Source organism: Salmo trutta, chromosome 12 (assembly GCF_901001165.1).
Source record: "Salmo trutta chromosome 12, fSalTru1.1, whole genome shotgun sequence".
NCBI classification, from domain to species: Eukaryota; Metazoa; Chordata; class Actinopteri; order Salmoniformes; family Salmonidae; genus Salmo; species Salmo trutta.
The window spans coordinates 19,690,956-19,711,211 of NC_042968.1; the positions used below are offsets into that span (position 1 = coordinate 19,690,956).

Here is a 20,256-nt window from a genome sequence, read left to right on the forward strand (position 1 = left end):
GCATACTGAATGCATGAATTGATCTATTCATATTCCAGAATGTGGTATATGATATTAAAAAATGTGTAACATGTTTGATTAAAAATAATTTTTGAATGCTGAATAGATTCATTTAGTTTACAACAATTCTTCAAATTCTAAATACATACTGAAAGTAATTTATACAATGTATAAAGTGTATACAAACATATTCCTCTTTAATATCTATTGACTTTATAGAATTATTGTGTAAAAAATAGTTTTGCACTGATCATTTCATTGGAACAGTGCAAGATGAGCAAAGTTTTCAAAAGTTTATACTGATGCTTTAGTTTAGGGTACAACAGGTGGTTTAACTTCTTATTTACATTAACATGAAATAACACGATTTTGTAAGTAGTTTTGTCTATGATTATTATTTTAGACAAGTAACAATTCATCTGCATATGTGTTTAAAGCGGCCACTGCCCAGTCAGTAACCTAAAGTTCCCACGCTATGACGCATTCAATGACTACTGTAACAAAAAGTGCAAGAAGAGAAACGTGTCACTTACCAGCTGCGCTTTACGAACAATAATCGCGTATTAGTTGTTCAATAATGGTCAAAAGTTTAAGTGGCATGCTCCACGGAATTGTTCAAAATCTATTTGTTGCAGGTCATGTTTACTGAGTCAGTTCAGTTTAGAGACGCCTGAAGCTCTGCAATCTCCGCCCCCTGCTAAGAACTCTGTAAACCCGCCCATCTCAAGCCCTACTGACAAACACTAAACCTCAAAACACTGACCTAGGAACAGATTGACAGTGTCAAGCTGAACACCCAATTTTTGTCAATCAACCTGTTTGACAAAGTATCCCTTTATCAGTTTCGAAGACACTCTGTTGTGAGCCACATTTGCAACAGCTTAGTAGGCCGTCATTGTAAATGACAATTTGTTCTTAACTGACTTGCCTAGTTAAATAAAGGTTAAATAAAATAAAAAAAATCGTTAGGCCCTGCTAAAGTCCATCATGCTGATATGAGTATGAATAGCCCATATTGATGTTGATTGCAATTTGTGAATTAAAATGAAAATGTACACTGTACGGAACACCTCATATGGCAGGGCCCATCACGTTCTATATAATCATCATTAATCATAAGAGAAAATATTTTACAAAATCCTTTAGGCCCAGTTAATGGATTTTCCATTAGCCCAACTAGGGATTTGTGGTTATAATAAAGCTACCAAAGAAAATATAACTGAAAAGTCCGTAATTAATAGTTGAACTTGTTTTTTTGGTTGTTGTTTTTTTATTATTATTATTTGTACGCAGATAATGTGTTTACTGAAGCATATGGATTCACTGTACTGTGTGGACCACTCCCAATTTTCTCATCTATTTTTAAGACCAATAGCGTCATCTAGTGGATAATCACTTACCTCTATGTAATTTGCCTAGTGATTACTCTGGGTATAGGGTGCTGTTATACACTGTTATACAACACTTTTATACAGTATGAAGTCCGACCTACAAGAAACCTCCCAAATTAGCAGTGTTGACTTTGTGATTTTTGTGAACATTACAGTGCTATAAAAGAACACATTACAGAGTTATTACAGTATAATAACAGATATTTCAATATTTCTATTACAATACTTCCCATCATTTTTTACACCTAGTTCCCAAGCATGATGATAAAAAAATGTATAATTCTCATTCTTTAGTTGCTCTGAACCTTGAGAGAGAAAAACCCCCAACAATTGCCCTCAGTCCTTGTTGTAGCACAGAGTAGGCATTTCAATGGCTCACACAAGGACTTTAATAAACGTTAAAATCACAGTTCATTTGTTTAGAGGATAGCAAAGGGCATCAGCCCATTTTATTTGTTCCTTAGCTGCCCCCTCCCTTTGTGGTTGCCCACTGTGTTTTCATTTCTGTGTCTGTGAGAGGACTGAGAGTGTGGGCTGTAAATGTGTCTTTAATCTCAACTCTCTGGTGCTATGTTGTGTTACAGTGCTGCACAATAGGGGCTCTGTTCTCCTTTGAGGTGCTGCAGCTGGGACCTCCAAGCATGCTCAGTAGAGTGCGCTGTCTGACCCTGGCTGACGGAAACTGGAGGCGTTCTAGAATGGAAATGGAACACAATGACTATACAGTCAGGTCGCGGTCAAGTTTGACTCTTGTGATGGTGTGGCTGATGTTTTTATGTAACATGTTTTTTTACGGAAGAGGGGAAATTGTCCATTGCGAAAGCAATCTGGGTTTAGAAAAGAAAATGTACTGAGCTAGAGATACTTAATAATAAAAGAGGAGTGATGACAGATCATTCTGTGGGAAGGAACAATCAACAAACAGACAGACCGACAGAAATACAGACAGACCTACAGACAGAGATAGGCTTGGAATCCACTGCGTGGCAGTAGGCCCTCTGGTTTGGCTCCAGAGACATGAGCCAAGACTCATCTGTCAGCAGGCCCACCATGGCTCACTCACAGGCAGCCAGACCCACAGGAAGTCAGCCTTCAAACAAGGTGGTCCCACTCTTATATAAAACATACCCAGGACTCTAGCTGACCACAAATAAACACCCCCGGACATGATAAAAGCAGGAAGGAATAAATACACCCACGCACACAGGCAGACACACACAATCACGAGCACACACACACACACACACACACACACACACACACACACACACACACACACACACACACACACACACACACACTACAGGGGAAGTGGGGATATACGTAACTTTTGATTCCAGATTAAATGCTGTGTTTTAAAAGATGACAGTCATAATTCACAGTGCATAACTTAAACTAGCCACAGACTTTACAGCAGTCAGCATCTTCTCTTGTCTGTCACCTCTGTCAGTGCTCTGAACTTGGATCTGGCCTGTCAGGATACCGTGAGGAATTGTCTCACACTCACACATACAAAAGGATAATGCTCAGCAGATGTGGTGGGTCACTGAGACAACTTCTGGGATTTAAATCTGTCTTATAATTGGACAAGGAGGGCTGACTGATGTCACAGCACAAATATGTGCAGATGACTTCCTAGTTAGGAGTGGACAGCCAACACTATGCTTCTGCAAAAGTCCATGCAAATATCCTCATGTTTGCATGTCTACCACTGACCTGCATGCCTGTTGACATTCTGTTTAAATGCAATGGGCACCTTTTAAGTTCTTATTTGTGAATGACAAGTGTGGCATTTTTATTTTATTTCATACTTGTAAACAACGCACACAGCAGCTGAATGTAACAAAATGTGCTGTCTTTTGTGATGCCTTAATACTTAATACAAAAGTAATACCCTCTCAAAGTTATTCTGTAAGTGAGCCTAAAAGGAAATTCAAAAAGAAAACAGCCTTTTGAAAAATGAGACTAAATGTATGCTGCTATCACACTTTATTAAAAATAGAAACATATATTCCATACAGACTACAACGGTCCACTGATATTGTTTTAAAAATTAGTAACATACTATAAAACACACTCTTGCACAGAGTGCCTCATTTGGCCTAGATCCACTGTAGAAAAGTCTTCTGAGGGGGAGAACCAGGGAAGGGTTGTGGCGTCAGTAGCTCACTGGAGTGAACACATCATGGTACTGTACTTGTACTGAGCTCAACCAAATGCACCACCAGCACGTCATTTCATTAAACAATCACAAAATTCTAAATTGAATGGAAATAAATGAAAAACTAAAGGTGGAGAAACAGAAAATAAAGATGACGTCCAAAGAAGGAAATAAATCCACATACAATTGTGTTAAAAAAGATGGCACATTTATTGCTACATAAATGTTATTTACATGTTGTGTTTTCTGTTACAGAGACGAATAGTTCAATTTCTTGCTGCTGGTTTTTGATGTGCATCAACAATACCTATAATTTTTGAACACAAGTACACATCTTTTATCCACCAACAATAGAGACTGAAGATCAAGATGGAGAGCACACCTTCATGAAATTTGAGCTTGTACAATACCTCAATGTGCTAGACTGCCAGCTACAATCCTACTATGTTTTCGGATGCTATTTGTACGTTTCGGATAATAATGGACAGGTTATGGTAAATAACCGTGCATTTTACTATCTAATATAGTAAAATAAAGTAAGAAACTTTTTACTCAAAACTTTCGATTAAAAAAATCTACAAAGAGTAATATTTTGAATTCAAGAAATGTTCTTACAATATTATTGTATAAAAGACTAACTACAGTGAAAAATAAGCCAAATGTTTTTTTAATCTTATTTTTGTTCTTTTTTCATATATTATACGAGGAAAATCATCTGGGAATAGAGAAAAGTCTAACATAGGAGCAAAGAGACAGACAGCAGAACATTAGAAAATGACGGGCGAAATGAGAGAGCAGGCAGTGACATACATTATAACCTCAATCAGAGTCTGCCAGCAACATGAATACAAGCTCATGAATACTGAAATGATGAACAAGGCCACATGCAGTCAGAGAAAACACGACAATACGTTTCCAAGTTTATCACAAAAAGAAAATGATTGTAAAATCAAAAATATTTTTTTATAAACTCCTTGGGGTGGTTTTCAATGGCATCCTTCGTTCTATTACTTTATTTTCACAGAATAGGCTACTTGTCTCTGGATGTGGCAGCCTTGTTTTAAAGGTGGATAATAATGGAAGACAGTATACAAGGAAACAAATGGAATAAAAACCAGGAGTTAAGACCAAAATACTTTTTTTTAAAGAAAGTAAAGCATGCACACAGATACAAAATGTAAGTGGTGACCATTGTTCTTCATCCTGAAACATTAAAAAAATCTGCTCAAAACTGCGTTTGTTCATCATTGTACTATACCTATCTGAAGGACCAACTGTTTCTGATGTTTAACAGCATGTGAACTCTTAAAGCTCCCCCTTCCCTTTCCTTCACCAGTAACTTCACTGCTTGGATCAAAACAAAGCCATTCTAAATAACTTAGAACTCCTCTCTGCTATTTCACGCTTGACATCATATGCTTTACTATGAAGCCTAGAGAAATGATTTCTATACAATTACAAATAAACATATAACTTTTGATTACTTTGAATAATGGTTTTTTAAACTTTTTTTCTTTAGTTATTTTTAACAGAAAAAAAATTACATGAAAAGTTCATTCAGGCCAGGTAATATTGTGGTCATCGTTTTGATTCAACTGTTTCACTAAGCAATCTTTGATATAACAGCGCTAGGCGATTACAAAGAGCATGACCATGGCTGTTCAACTAACCAGAGACCATACTGTAATATAGAAAACAAACTGCAATATCAGAAATATGTCATTGTTTACATTTAACACTATATGGCAAAGGAATGAAAAGGCAGTGAAGTCCCTTTTCCTTTAGTTAAGACACTAAGAAATATGCAGGGAATGCTAAGGTTTGTAAATGGTTTGCTTTCTGTATTTGAACTGCTCACTACTGAGAATAAACACCTTATAAGTCTGTAGTTGACCTATCAGGAAAACTAGAGTTTGCCATTCACCTGTGACACAGAGTGTATAGTGTCCAGCCTAGTGTATGTATGGAACACTATTTAGCTGGGCTCATACCCACCACTCATGTCTAGTCCTCTTCCTCTAATTATGTCAGTAACATGAAGACTGAGCTATACCAAACGGACACATGAGCAGGTCGTTTTGGTTTAAACATGCTGTTCATTGCGGCATGAATAAAATATAAATATAAATAATATATGTTCTTTATTTAAATGGGATGCTTAAGTCTTTTAGTACTCAATACCGCCAATTGATTTTTAGTTGGGCCCTAAAGATCACTTTAAATTGCCAAATATATTAATTTGTATCTTTCTCAGGAGCCGGAGTATGTTAATCTTAGCTCAGGCTAGCCCGAGACTGGCTAGGGAGAAGGGCTGGGCCATACTAGTGACACTGGCAAACTGTAGATCAACTGAAAAGCCACAGGCTTCTTAAAGCATATTCATAACTTTCCCTTTAGACATAGACTTTACAGCTCAGTAACATAATAAATAGAAAAAAATAATACAAAAAAAACAACATAATTGCTATTACAATGCATTCGTCAATTCAGTTTAGGCACAAGGCAAACTTCCACATGGGAGGGTGGAGGAGATCGCGACAGTCTCTGATTGTTCAGATGCGACACGCTGCTTGCAGACAGTGATATGTGCTGAAGTTTTCTCGTGGGCAGAAATGTGTTGGATGTCATCACAGGGACCTGGACACTGGGCTTTTCTTCAAGCTAAGGATTGCGTTAGTCTGGGGTTTAGCTTCAAGTGGTCTGTCGCCTCCAATTTATGTCACAAACTGTGAGTCCTGTCTGCCATTGGGAAGCAAGGGCACCATCTCTATCTTACAGAATTGATCTGGATCATGTTGATCTGAAGGGGCAAAAACAGGAATAACTCAGTCACAAAATCTGATGTTTCACAAAGTAAGTTATATAGTATCTCATCACAGCTTTTACTGACAGAGTGAGAGTGTGTGGATGGTGCTCCATGGAGATGTACCACTGTACTGTACCTGTGTGCTCCTCAGAGTCGGCCCATGGGGTTGGATGTGTCGGTGAGGCCGGGGTGGACCCCATGGTGGGCCTGCTGGTCCCCAGAGATCCCATGGCCAGACACCTTCTCCTCCTCCCTCCTCTTAAGGCAGGCTGCTTTGGGGTTCAGATTCCGCTCTGCGTGTATAGAAACAGATTAACTTGTGTTATTACTCTTTATTAACTCTTCATAAGCAGTGTTATAACTCTTGTATGTTATATGTGAGAGTGTAGGAATGCTGACCTCTGACTTGTTGCTCCAGGCTCAGTATGACTGCCACGGCCTGGTGCAGGATGAGCAGCTTGGTCTGGGGCTTCTCGCTCTTCAGGTGCAGCTGAACCATGCGGCCCAGCTCCTTGAAAGCCTCGTTGATGTCTCGCACCCTCAGGCGTTCGCGGGCGTTGTTGGCCATCCTCCTCTCGCGCTCCCGCTCAGCCTTCTGCTCTGGGTTCAGGTTGTCATCATCTTCATTGATGCTGCTGCAGAGGGAGAGAGGCCCAGAGGCACAACAGTAAGACTGAGGCTGATTGCTTCTGGCTATTCACATGATTGGACTCCAGGGAGGTTTAGGGGCATTCTAAGGGCACTGAATGTTTTAGACAGCAGGTCATAAAGATTCATGTTTGTGGTTGTTAGGTTTATTTACCTTGTCCGAGTGCCTCCTCTGGGAGTCTTGATGTCCCTCTTGTCGCTTTCGTCTCCGGAGCCAAGGTCGTCGGAGGAGTGGCCATCATGCATGTCGTCTCTGTCCTGGTTCTCTACCTTCAGCTCCAGGGCTGCAGCCACCTGACCAGCCAGACCTGCAGCCAGACCTGCAACACGCAGACATAAAGGTAGAGAGTCAGTTCAAATGGAATCTCCGATCATTTACAGCCAACAGACATTTCACATGTAGTTATTTTAGGTGTGTAGTGCAGAGATGGGATGTTCATGGGTTAAGCTGTGTCATGTCATACCTCTGAAGGTTTCCACTTGGTGGTTGAGTTCAGCGGTGGACATGCTGGACATGTTGGACATGGAGCCCACGCTGGGCGGCCCTCCGTGACTGTTGATTAAACTGCCAGCCTCATCCCGGTGAGAACCACCCTGTCAGGACACAGAGAGAGAGAGAGAGAGAGAGAGAGAGAGAGAGAGAGAGAGAGAGAGAGGGGGGAAGAGAGAGCGAGAGAGTGAGAGAGAGAGAGAGAGAGGGGAAGAGAGAGAGAGCGAGAGAGTGAGAGAGAGAGAGAGAGAGAGAGAGAGAGAGGGGAAGAGAGAGAGAGTGAGAGAGTGAGAGAGAGAGAGAGAGAGAGAGAGGGGAAGAGAGAGAGAGCGAGAGAGTGAGAGAGAGAGAGAGAGAGAGAGAGAGAGGGGAAGAGAGAGCGAGAGAGAGAGAAGAGAGAGAGAGAGAGAGAGAGAGAGAGAGGGGGGAAGAGAGGGAGAGCGAGAGAGAGAGGAGAGAGAGGAGAGAGAGCGAGAGAGAGAGAGAGAGAGAGGAGAGAGAGAGGGGAAGAGAGAGAGAGAGAGAGGGGAAGAGAGAAAGGGGACGAGAGAGAGCGAGAGAGAGCGAGAGAGAGAGAGAGCGAGTCAGAGTCAGTGGGAAACAGTACACGTTCAGCTGTATGGAAGGGTTCTGATATGAATGAGCCAGGTACACTCAGGAAAGGATGATTTCTATTCAACCAGAGAGAATGCTTTTATGACTCAGATATCTCACAATTGAAAAGCAGAGAGAGATAGGAAGAGAACTTTGTTGTTCAACTTCACTTTAGACTGACCTTCACAAACGGAATGCTGTTGCTGTCTGTTCAAAAAATGAAATAACAACCTTCCAGAGCCTGGCTCAGAGCTTTGAGGGAGATTTTGTAGTCTACAAGCCGATGATGAGAACCTTGGTGGAAAACTGTCCATTGAAAACGCTTGTAAAAATGCATGTTTGGCTTGGATTTCAAAATAGGTTTTTCTAAACACTTCTCATGACAAATTGAACACAATGCCTGACTTTTCTGGTGAGCTAAACAATCATATTTCCTCATATTAAAAGCAGGATCTACAGGTGGAGCTGCAGTAAAGGAGTCCGTTTCTGAGAACTAACAATGGTTCCCAAGTCCCTCAGTTCTGACACTGGGGGGTGCTTTGGTGCTGTACTTCACCATAACAAAATGCATAATTCATATTCAGGAAAAGGGAAACACAAACACACATTTGTATTGCTGTATAGTCTCTTTCTAATAATCAATGCAGTATGTGATGGTAAACCTATCCCCTTCTCTCTCTTCTTTCTGTTTTCATTTCTATTGCTTTTCTCTCTTGGGTTAGCCACGGTCATTATGTTCTGAGGGTTCTTCTTCCTCTTCTAGATATATCTATCTCTGATCTATTTGGAAGCAATATAAGGCAAAACCCACTCCAAAGACAGACCATTTCCTTATTTTCCCCTCCATATTGGTTGTGAAACAGGGTCCTCCCATCATGCTGCATCACCATCACTGTGCTCGCTGGGGTTTACCACATGTTCCCCACTCAGCTATCTGGTTCTCTTCTGGGAACTAGGGGAGGAGAAAACGGGGGGGGGGGGGGGGGTATCTTCCCCTTTTCTTATGGAATGTGATCCCAAGTCACTTCTGGCCTCCGTTAACCCCGCTGCCCCCACACCCTCCCCCTCCTCCTCACTACGCTAATCTCTGCAGTGCTCTCAACAGGTGTCCAAACAAGTCTTTGTCTGGAGGAGGAGGAGGGGCGCGGGGGTGCTGGCGAAGGAAGAACGCTGCCATTTTCCTGGCTGGGCCTGATTACCATACAGCTGAGGACCTCTATTTGGGTGGAGACTGTGGCCTCAGGCGCGCGCTTCCAACCATTCAGATTTGTTGAGTTGGTTAAAAAGAGGCGGTGAAAGCGTGAAAAGGCCTGTCCTGAGTAAACGGCTGTGGCTGTGCCATGCTGAGGTGGCTGAGCTCTGTCTGAGCAGCAGTCTGAGGGGACCCTCTTTCTCTCTACCACAGAGGAGGCTCTGTGTTCATGCAAACACAGCCAGTCCTCTTTTAGACTCACAGCCCACCAACACTATCACTATAGTCCCTCAACACTCTGTAACGAGCACACCAAACTGAACTGCACCATGGGAGAACCACTAAAAAGCACTTTCAGTCACAGACCAGTAAATACTATCCTGAGAGTTCAAAGGACCTCAACACCAATATCAAAATGGCCATGACTGAAAACACATGGTGCGTTGGGACATTTTCTTCCTTCTACAGAGAGTACCAGAAATACTAATATTATTCCAGGCAAAAGGGACACAGGCTCCAAGCTTGCATGCTGCGAAGGCTGTGAAAGGCTGTAAACTTGTAAAATGGCACTGGTTTTAGGTTTGGCAGTACAGATACAGGAGCACCAACTCCAATAAATGAACAGTTAGGGAAGAAGTAGTACGGCCGAAACACAGAACACATCCAAACCTTGTCCACTTGAAAATTGGATATGATTATTACCATAGGCCAGGGATCAAATGCCTCCCAATTTTCTTGTGGGTTTGTTGGCCCGATTACCATGTGAGTAATGCAAGGACTAGTCTCACAGATGTTACTCCTCAGCAAGAATGTTTACTAATCAGCCAGTGGTAGGGGGACAGGTTCCTGTGAGGAGCTGGACTGAGGCTGAGGTCTGGACAGTAAATGATGAGGTAAGGAAATGCTGAGCATGTTTCAGTCCTCGGCATCCTCCTCTCCTCCATCACATCCCCTGAATGCCTCCATCCATTTTCTTCGAAAAGAGAGTTTAATCCAAGAGGATCTTAATCCAACCCTCCACCCACGTACGCCAGGACTGATTCAGAAAATTCTGGAAAAATATGGCCTAAATTATTTCCCATCACCTAGGGATTAGTGTAGAACTGTCTCCCTCTGTTGAAACTTCCACTACAGATGTGCTCAAATCCCTCTCCTCTCCGATATGAAATAGTTCAGATGGAGGATGGTCTGCACTGAGACCTACATCCCCCCGTTCCCCAGGAGCCGCCTCATAGGAGTGCAACTGACAAACACTCTCCAGACCAAAGAAGAACTTCACTCCGTTTTGCCTGCTTTTCTCATTCAAACCTGTATATGAGGTCTTTCTTAAGGAGAGTAAGCCTTCAGGCCAACCATTACACATATGGAAAGTATGTGAGTTTAAATTAAACTGTTCTCTGTGGAAAAAAGCAGAGTTTTTGCACATGGCTGTGGACTCATTCTGAACAGGTGGCCAAGTCTTGTTTATTAGCCTATTTGGAGAAACGCAACGCAAAAGCACATATGCCTACCCTCAGTCCAAAAAACAGACTTTCTTTTAAGTATTCAAACTCAATTCTTAAGTTGCAAAACACATGAAACATAATATCCTTAACATCTAAAACACTCAAGATCTTTTTCTTCTGCAAAGTTAATTCATACCATTGCTGCTGTCCGACTAGCAACCAATCCGGCGGCAGGGAAGTTTGCTCCGAGGGCTGCTATTGGCCCATTCTGTCCCAGCAGGCTGTGTATGTCGCTGGGCAGACTGGTGGTGGAGCCCACGGCATGGTTCCGCAGGACGAGGATGGCATCATCCAGTCTGTCCAGGCGATCCTCCATCCGAGACTGGGAGGACCGAGAGAGAAGAGGGGAGGGGAGAGGGGGGCGAAGAACAGGAGAGAGAAGGACAGAGCAGCTTAATATAAGCACATTAGGACAAAAAATGGAGGACATTGTGATTTTATGGCATGATCTTGGAGTGAAAAAACACCACAGGGATAACAAAAGCATAAAAGAAAGACACGCAAAAACAGATGAAGATAAGCCATTTCAACCTGAGGAGGGGCACAAGGGATGCATGTGTTCATAACAGACAAGCATCCTCATTTGTATCTATAGAAACTGATAAACAGGCTGGCACACCACTCATTTGGAGCACCATGACTATTCATTTGGTATTAAAGGGTCTTATGCTCCTAAGCTGATTACTGCAAGCTGAAATGTCAATATATAAATAATAAACAACAATAAAAAGCATGGCAACAAAACATTTGAAACTCCAATTAAATGGAACGGAACGAAGGCCAAGCTGGTGAAAGAAAGAAAAACAACTAAGGATGTGAAAAGGTGTCAAACACTGATGGGTAAAGTCTCCATCTAAAGGACAGGAGTACCTCGCATACATCCTTTAAGAATGACATGGCATCCTGGAGATGCTCATGAAGCTGCTGATGGACTCGAGTTTTCTGCCAAAATCAGATAGAACAGGAAAGCATGTGAGCACAAATAAACATTAGTGGAAGAGCCAGAGATAGTGTAGACTGAGATAGAAGGACAGGAGATAGTGTAGACTGAGATAGAAGGACAGAGATAGTGTAGACTGAGATAGAAGGACAGAGATAGTGTAGACTGAGATAGAAGGACAGGAGATAGTGTAGACTGAGATAGAAGGGCAGAGATAGTGTAGACTGAGATAGAAGAACAGGAGATAGTGTAGACTGAGATAGAAGCCCAGAGATAGGGTAGACTGAGATAGAAGTACAGGAGATAGTGTAGACTGACATAGAAGGACAGAGATAGTGTAGACTGAGATAGAAGAACAGGAGATAGTGTAGACTGAGATAGAAGCCCAGAGATAGTGTAGACTGAGATAGAAGAACAGGAGATAGTGTAGACTGAGATAGAAGGACAGGAGATAGGGTAGACTGAGATAGAAGTACAGGAGATAGTGTAGACTGAGATAGAAGGGCAGAGATAGTGTAGACTGCGATAGAAGGACAGAGATAGTGTAGACTGAGATAGAAGGACAGGAGATAGGGTAGACTGAGATAGAAGTACAGAGATAGTGTAGACTGAGATAAAAGGACAGAGGTAGTGTAGACTGAGATAGAAGGACAGAGATAGTGTAGACTGAGATAGAACCCCAGGAGATAGTGTAGACTGAGATAGAAGGGCAGAGATAGTGTAGACTGAGATAGAAGTACAGGAGATAGTGTAGACTGCGATAGAAGGACAGAGATAGTGTAGACTGAGATAGAAGGACAGGAGATAGGGTAGACTGAGATAGAAGGGCAGAGATAGTGTAGACTGAGATAGAAGGACAGGAGATAGGGTAGACTGAGATAGAAGGGCAGAGATAGTGTAGACTGAGATAGAAGGGCAGAGATAGTGTAGACTGAGATAGAAGGACAGGAGATAGTGTAGACTGAGATAGAAGGGCAGAGATAGAGTCAGACAGAGACAGATATATGGTAACTAATCACTGTGTCAGGCAGCATCAAAACTGTGGTCCTGTGTAGATAACTCCTGACCCCTCGTCCTCTCCTCCCACCATGAGGTCCCATCCCTCCCACACATTCGCCGTTCACACTGATCATTGCTTTGGTCGCTTCACAAAAATCCCATTGTAGGTGGCATTCAAATATAGTGAGTAAATATTTATTCCCACAGCCGATGGTGTGAATGTGTGATGTGGGCGTCAGGCGGTGTGGGGTGAAAACTGATCCCAAGTTGTGATTCTGGTCTGCAGACGGACAGGCAGCTAGCGCAGGAATCCTGGAGCAGTGGTGGTTCAGTCAATGCAACAGCTGCCAGGCTCCCCAGCCCCCCCCCCCCCCCAACCCCACCCTGGTCCACGGAGTAAGGGACAGATGGCAGGAGACACGCCCCAAGGGACGGTTATTGTTCAGCACCCCCAACCCCCCCCACCGACATTTGTCAGCCAAGAATCTTCATGTAATGCTACCCTGCCCTACGCGAGAGAACCCATCTACTGTGTGCGTGTCCATTAAAAAGTGCTCAGGGTGTGGGGGAAGGGAAGAGAGGGGGGGTAGGGAGACTTACCAGTGAGTGCAGGGAGTTCTCATAGTTGGGGGAGGAGGAGCTCTGTCCGGCTGCACCACGGGACCATTGGTTGGTACCTGAGAGAGACAGAGAGGGAGAACCACAGTTATCCACCTGACATGGCTGATTCAGACATCACAACATGGCCAATGATAAGAGACCTGCATCCTGCTCCACTCTACAGGGGCTGACTGACACACAACACATCCACATCCTGTCTGGTCTCTTGTAGTTATGCTGTGAGAGGTATTTTCAGCATTGGGGTTCAGCTGCATCATTTCCTGGTGACTGGGCTGCATCCTGCATCATGAGCCAGGGCCGTGGGTGGACGGCCTCAACATACACCAGCACACTGGGACATGGCCTACTTCCGCTCATTAATGAGCTAATAGCCCAGGGAACAAAGTGAACAGTGATAAGAGGCCCGGCTGGGACAGAGGCTGTCTTCCACTGACACTGACAGAGTGATTCTTCCACGACAAAAATATTCCCTTACTCTATCCAATGAGACAGAAAGTTCCAGAAGGCTCTAGCAAGGCTGCACTCGTGGGTGCTCCTCTTGTCCGCTGATCTAAGCCCGATGTGATTGGCTGACAAGCTTCCAGGGGTCACGACACAAATATCATCTGACCAATCACATGCCAAGCTGAGGTATAGTGTAACAGTCCAACAGCTCCGTGGCTTGCCAAAACACGCAGGCCAAGAGAGACTCAGAGACTTGACCTGAATTAACTTTCCATTCTGAGATTCTAGAGACAACCAAGAGACAGGGCAATAGTCCAAACAAATGGTGGAAACATCTAATTAAGGAATTCCATTCTGTCCCAGACTGGGTAATCTCTAGAGCACATTTGAATTGTACATAAAGCAGAGGGGATCACAACGTGTGGGAATGGTTATAATCAGTACATGAAATGTGCAATGGCACATACAAAACAAATCAACTTAATTTGATTAGTGTGAAACTAAAATAATCTGCCTATCAAATTGAGGTCTGATGCAACAAAATATTTTTCTTTGTCTCTTTATCTTAGCCAATGTCTGAAATATTCCAACTAACAAACAACAGTGCACCAGGAAGTAATGCATTACACCAAGCCTGTTGTGTGCACATGAGAACAGTCCAAGTCTCCTTAATCGATTGTGACAATGAGGAAACCTCCCAGGTTATTTATACTGGGCTGTGTTAGTGAGCCAGCCCCAGCTATGGGCCCTCACTATACCGTCTGGTCTCCATTACTGTGGCAGGAGGCCAACACCCAGCCCACGTACTGTAGCATACTCTACAGATGGATACATTATTTAGCTTACCTCTCATTCTCTCATTTAGGCTTTATGTCAAAACCAACAGCAGGCCCCATTTTCTCCCTGTTCTCCTCTAAAATGGTATTTCAGTATTTGAGAGAGAAAGATAGGGAACCGGGAGATAACGTTAGCTAACGTTAGCTAACGTTAGTTTGTTTCTGACAAACACTAGGGTTACATCTCCACTTGACCAGGGGGAACTGTTTGGGATTTTCCATTGATTCATCGTCAGCAGTGTAAACTAAGCATTAGTCCTCTTCTGAGAGAAAGTCTCTCCACACAAAGGTCCTGGAAAAGCCAGACTTTAATTAAGAGGCTATTAAAAGTAACTTTGGAACAGGGATTGAGGGAGCCTCTCTGCTCAACCTCAGTGTTTCCCTGGCGCGAACCAAACAAGGAAGTACTCATAACTAAGCCTCCCTGGGCCTCTTGTCCCCACGTGGATGAGAGGAGGAGGAGGAGAGGGCTAATTGAACACACCAGACATAGTTGAGTTGAGCAGCACCAGGGTGTATATCTGTTCCTGCCTGGTTGGGTTATGAAAGTAGCTAATCCTAATGAACAGATGGAACAATTTGTGGTTAATCTGAACATCATGCCAAATCATTCCCCAACTGACCTCTGTAATGCCCCCTTTTCTAATTAACAAACTTCAAACAAATAAATTGATATTAGATCGCAAAACATGAAACAAGAAATACATTTTCAATCATCCCAGTTGCCCTTTTAAGCAACATTCAATTTCATTTTTATGGAGGCGTTCTATTAAACTAATGGAAACAGATTTGGAAATGGATAAGTTATGATTTTGGGAAGGGTTTTTGACAAAGGCAGATGTTTTCTCATATGGGAAGGTCATGGATGTGGAGTACTTGTTTTGCATTTGTAAATTGAACAGAAACTGTAGATTGACTGAGGATTATGATTGTAAAGAGAAACTCTGTTTCACATTGTAACAAAAGCTGGTGCCCTTGGTATCATGTTGTCTCATTATTTATATAACAAAACAATCCACACGCAAATAACTGCTGCTCTCAATCTCCAGGTGACAGGAACTTCACTGATAAAATCTAAATGGTTGTTGGTATTCTACCTCCTCTGTCCTCCCAAGTAGGGCATGCTGCCCTGGGGCCTGGCTGGCTGAGGTGTAAAGAGGGCGAGTGAGGGGTCGGCATCCCTCTGTGTGAAGCCGATATAGTCCTCCTCATCAGCTGAGTCACTGTCGCTCCTCGGGCAGATAAATGAGGCCCTTTGCAGGCCGGTCGGTCCATGGGGGGAACAGCTGTCCACAGACCAGGGCAACAGCTGAGGACGAGGGGGGCATACGTGGAGACAGCTGTCGCCACTACATCACCACACACGGCACAACTGCCCACTAAAACAACACGCTGGGCTTTCCCTCTCTCTCTCTCTCTTTCCCTCTCTCTCTCTCTCTCTCTCTCTCTCTCTCTCTCTCTCTCTCCTCTGCCAGAGTGTCTCTCACAATTATTAAATGTCCCTTGCACATTGCTCTGCCACTTATGGACCCAGTTTCAGGGAAATTGATTATCTGAATTGTCTGGTTGGTTATTTGGTAGAATGAATGCAGTGACTGAGAGGAGAGGATGTCAAACTCTAAGATCTCTCTTAGTCCCTTTCACCAACTGAAGAGAGCTGACTCCTTATCACTATGTAGCTAGGATTTGTCTGGGGTTAAACTGCAACAGCTGTCGCCATGAGGCAATGTCATCAAAGTCACAGAGACTCTGAAGATAAACATCACTTGCACACCATCGTGAGATAAACATCACTTGCAGTGTTCACCTACAGCACTAAGACAGAGCCGTATGGAGGAAGCCGTGCGAATGCTCTGAGGAAACAATAACCCCCATCTCTTCATGGCATTGGGACTAGTTTAGGCTGGTATAATGCTATAGTGCAGTAGATCAGAGTGCAGACTGATGTTCTACCTGCCCTTCCAGAGGGGGCGCTGGTGGTCACCACTGTACCTGCTGAGGCGGCAGCACCTGCTGTGCAAGTCAGGGGCGACGGAGATCCTACAGGGGTGGAGGGGTTGGATGGAAAACTACTGCTGGTGTGGTCAGGTGAGTAAATCTGTGGAGAGAGGGGAGAGAGAGAAAGGGGAAGAGGGAGAGGAACGGAGGGAAAGAGAGTGAGGGGGATGACAGAAGGAGGGAGAAAGAGAGAGATCTGTCAGTAAGGCAGAACATGCAGCTCTTTAAAATCACAACCTATCGTTTCCCCTTACTTTTTATAGCCTGTGTCACCATCCTTCAGCAGGCACACGGCCGAAATTGGCTCATCAATTCTGGGGATTTTCCAACTGGGAGCCCATAAAAATGTTCAGAGCATACATATGGGCCTTTAACGGTGAGCAGTGGCTTCAGTGAAAGCAAAAAAAAGGGTACCGCAAACCTTATTCACTGCGACACCTGAAGGCTCTGACCAGTCTAGTGCCCCCCCAACTCTGATTAGTGTTGTTTTATTTAGATCTCCCCCACTAGCCACAACATAGATAATATCATACAAATACTGTATCTACAGTCATATGGCTGATACACTATTAGAGGAGAAAGTCAACGTCTTCACTTTGGGGGGAAACAGGAACAAAGCGGTTGAAATCCTTTAAAGCTAAAGTGGACTAAAATCTGCCCTAGATCCCATTAATATCTTTCTAACATGGTGCTATATAACTCCAGTATAAACCCAGGGTGGAGCCATAGACAGGGAGAGATACAAAGGCCAGCATTAATCCCCCAATAGTGATGGAGCGGAGGTGGTTATCCTGAATGAGCTGCACCACCGCACCTCTCCATGCTAGACCACGCCCTGAACTGAGCCCCAGTGAAGGGAGAGAACCACTTAAACTGGAAGAGTAGTATACACTCAGATCGGACCAGTTGAGGTGTCTTGTATGGACTATAAAAAACAATGTCTCCTCAATGGCAGAAGACCTCTGTTACCATACCGTAGCATGTACAGACCTTCCACTGTGTTTGTGGGGAATGTTAAGCTTGGGTCAATGAGATTTTAGGGCAACATGACAATCATGAGAGAGCGAGAGAGCGAGAGAGAGAGAGGGGGAGAGAGAGGGGGGGAAAGAGAGAGAGGGGGAAAGAGGGAAAGAGAGAGAAAGAGGGAGAAAGAAAGAGAGAGAAAGAGAGAGAGAGAGGATGATGTGATTCTGAAGCACACAGATTACATCTCTAAAACTTTCACAGGGATTTCATTTGTTTAGAGAAATGCTAGATTAAAGCAGACAACACATCCCTGATTTGTTCCCTTTAAGAGGATAGTTTGTGCCATAATGGAAAGTGTCTCCCAGTAAACCAGGGTATTAGAGGTTTGATTCCCACTAATTAGCAGAGGCAGTAGATCCAGAAGGATTTCCCTCCAAGTAAACATCACATCCTACTCATAGGAAACCGTTTAACTTCAGTAAACACAATGGAATACCGTTATTAATAATCTTCTCTTTTAAGCTTGATCACCAAGCTTTTGTGTTTCAATCAACTTTTGAAAATCCAAATGGTTTAGCTATTGCATGTCACTCCGTGTACCAAAATATATGTTTTTCCCTGTGGGGATTTATACACGCTTCTTCTTCTCTGTTCTTTTAAAAATCACATTTCTCAGTTTCTCTGTTCAGTATCTTTAACCTGAGACACTCAATCCTGTTGAGAAGTAATGACCATCAACTGTGATCACAAGTGTATGTCTCAAATCAATGGGACTCAAAACGAATTAGCCAATATCTCTTCTCTTTCTAAAGCGGGCCGTCTATAGCCGTGACTCCTGACCCTGCAATATACAACGGGCCATTCTTCTGGTCCCGGGCTACTTCTGCTGTATTCAAACTGCAACATGACTCATTTTACCAACAACAAATGAGACTCCGCCTCCTCATCGGTCACGCTCCCCCGGGCAGCGGGGGCCAATAAGCACGGCCCGTTTAAAAGGCCGGAGAACAAAAGGCCCACAAAGGGCGGCCCGCAGAGTTGAGCCACAGCAGTTAGGAACCCCCTTCGCTCCCCCTGGCCTCCCCACCCCTCGTCTCACCCCAGCCCAACCGTGTCCATTTCACTGCAGCTTTGTCATGCTAATAGAATTCAGTCTACGAATACAAAAATACTTAATTTGTGATTATCATACACCTTCACACACACTTTTCTCTTTCGGGTGCGCACCACTGAGCCATAGCACTTCCCAAATGTAAACCCATTACGCTTTTACACATCTTACTTCTCTCACTTTTTACTAGGAATAAAAGCTATGGTGGGTTTAATTTGAGATACACTATACGGACAAAATTATGTGGACTCCCCGACAAATTAGTTGATTCGGCTATTTCAGCCACACACATTGCTGACAGGTGAATAAAATCAAGCACACAGCCATGCAATCTCAATAGACAAACATTGGCAGTAGAATGGCCTTACTGATGAGCTCAGTGACTTTCAACGTGGCACAGTCATAAGATGCCACCTTTCCAACAAGTCAGTTTGTAAAATGTCTGCCCTGCAAGGACTGCCGCAGTCAACTGTAAGTGCTGTTATTGTGAGGTGGAAAAGTCTAGGAGCAACAACGGCTCAGCCACGAAATGCTAGGTCACACAGGCTCACAGAACGGGATCGTCGAGTGCTGAAGCGCGAAGCGCGTAAAAATAGTCTGTCCTCGGTTGCAACACTCACTACCAAGTTCCAAATTGCCTCTGGAAGCAACGTCAGCACAAGAACTGTTCGTCAGGAGCTTCATGAAATGGGTTTCCATGGACGAGCAGCAGCACACAAACCTAAAATCACCATGCGCAATGACAAGTGTCGGCTGGAGTGGTGTAAAGCTTTCCGCCATTGGACTCTGGAGCAGTGAGAACTCTGGAGTGATGAATCCCGCTTCACCATCTGGCAGTCCAACAGACTAATCTGAGTTTGGCGGATGCTAGGAGAACGCTACCTGTCCCAATGCATAGTGCCAATTGTAAAGTTTGGTGGAGGAGGAATAATGATCTGGGGCTGTTTTTCATGGTTTGGGCTAGGCCCCTTACTTCCAGTGAAGGGAAATCTTAACGCTACAGCATACAATGACATTCTAGACAATTCTGTTCTTCCAACTTTGTGGCAACAGTTTGGGGAAGGCCCTTTCCTGTTTCAGCATGACAATGCCCCCGTGCACAAAGCGAGGTCCATACAGAAATGGTTTGTCGAGATTGGTGTGGAAGAACTTGACTGGCCTTCACAGATCCATGACCTCAATCCCATTGAACACCTTTGGGAAGAATTGGAACACCCAACCTCACTAATGCTCTTGTGGCTGAATGGAAGCAAGTCCCCGCAGCAATGTTCCAACATCTAGTGGAAAGCCTTCCCAGAAGAGTGGAGGCTGTTATAGCAGCAAAGGGCGACCAACTCCATATTAATGCCCATGATTTTTAAATTAGATGTTCGACGAGCAGGTGTCCACATACTTTTGGTCATGTAGTGTATATTAGGCTGGGTTACAGATGAGTTCAGGGAGTTATTAAAATTAGAAATAATCAGTAAGAGGAGGGACAGAAGAGGTCTCTGTGAGGTTCTGTGGCTGTTGAAACCAAGAGGACTCTAACTGGACGGAGGACATATTCATCCT

At 43.7% G+C, this 20,256-nt stretch overlaps 2 protein-coding genes across 6 annotated transcripts in view; both read right to left on the bottom strand.

The window, feature by feature from the left end:
• The window catches only part of LOC115203101 (cingulin-like protein 1), a 41,367-nt gene extending 40,688 nt beyond the window's left edge, over positions 1-679 (bottom strand). The window contains exon 1 of the mRNA XM_029767470.1: positions 534-679. The gene's annotated coding sequence lies outside the window, so the exon portion shown is untranslated. The remainder of the gene's footprint in view (positions 1-533) is intronic.
• A 2,686-nt stretch (positions 680-3,365) lies between these two features.
• Positions 3,366-20,256, bottom strand: part of LOC115203102 (transcription factor 12-like) — a 90,568-nt gene continuing 73,677 nt past the window's right edge. For 3 of the 5 annotated variants that reach the window (XM_029767472.1, XM_029767471.1, XM_029767474.1), the window contains 9 exons: positions 16,620-16,725; positions 13,327-13,403; positions 11,658-11,729; positions 10,924-11,109; positions 7,471-7,600; positions 7,161-7,326; positions 6,758-6,993; positions 6,495-6,651; positions 3,366-6,352 (listed from right to left, as the gene is read on the bottom strand). In XM_029767472.1, coding sequence (XP_029623332.1) covers positions 6,506-6,651; positions 6,758-6,993; positions 7,161-7,326; positions 7,471-7,600; positions 10,924-11,109; positions 11,658-11,729; positions 13,327-13,403; positions 16,620-16,725 — 1,119 coding nt within the window. In that variant the 3' untranslated portion in view covers positions 3,366-6,352; positions 6,495-6,505. The remainder of the gene's footprint in view (positions 6,353-6,494; positions 6,652-6,757; positions 6,994-7,160; positions 7,327-7,470; positions 7,601-10,923; positions 11,110-11,657; positions 11,730-13,326; positions 13,404-16,619; positions 16,726-20,256) is intronic. The other 2 variants (XM_029767475.1, XM_029767473.1) reach the window with 1 other exon arrangement.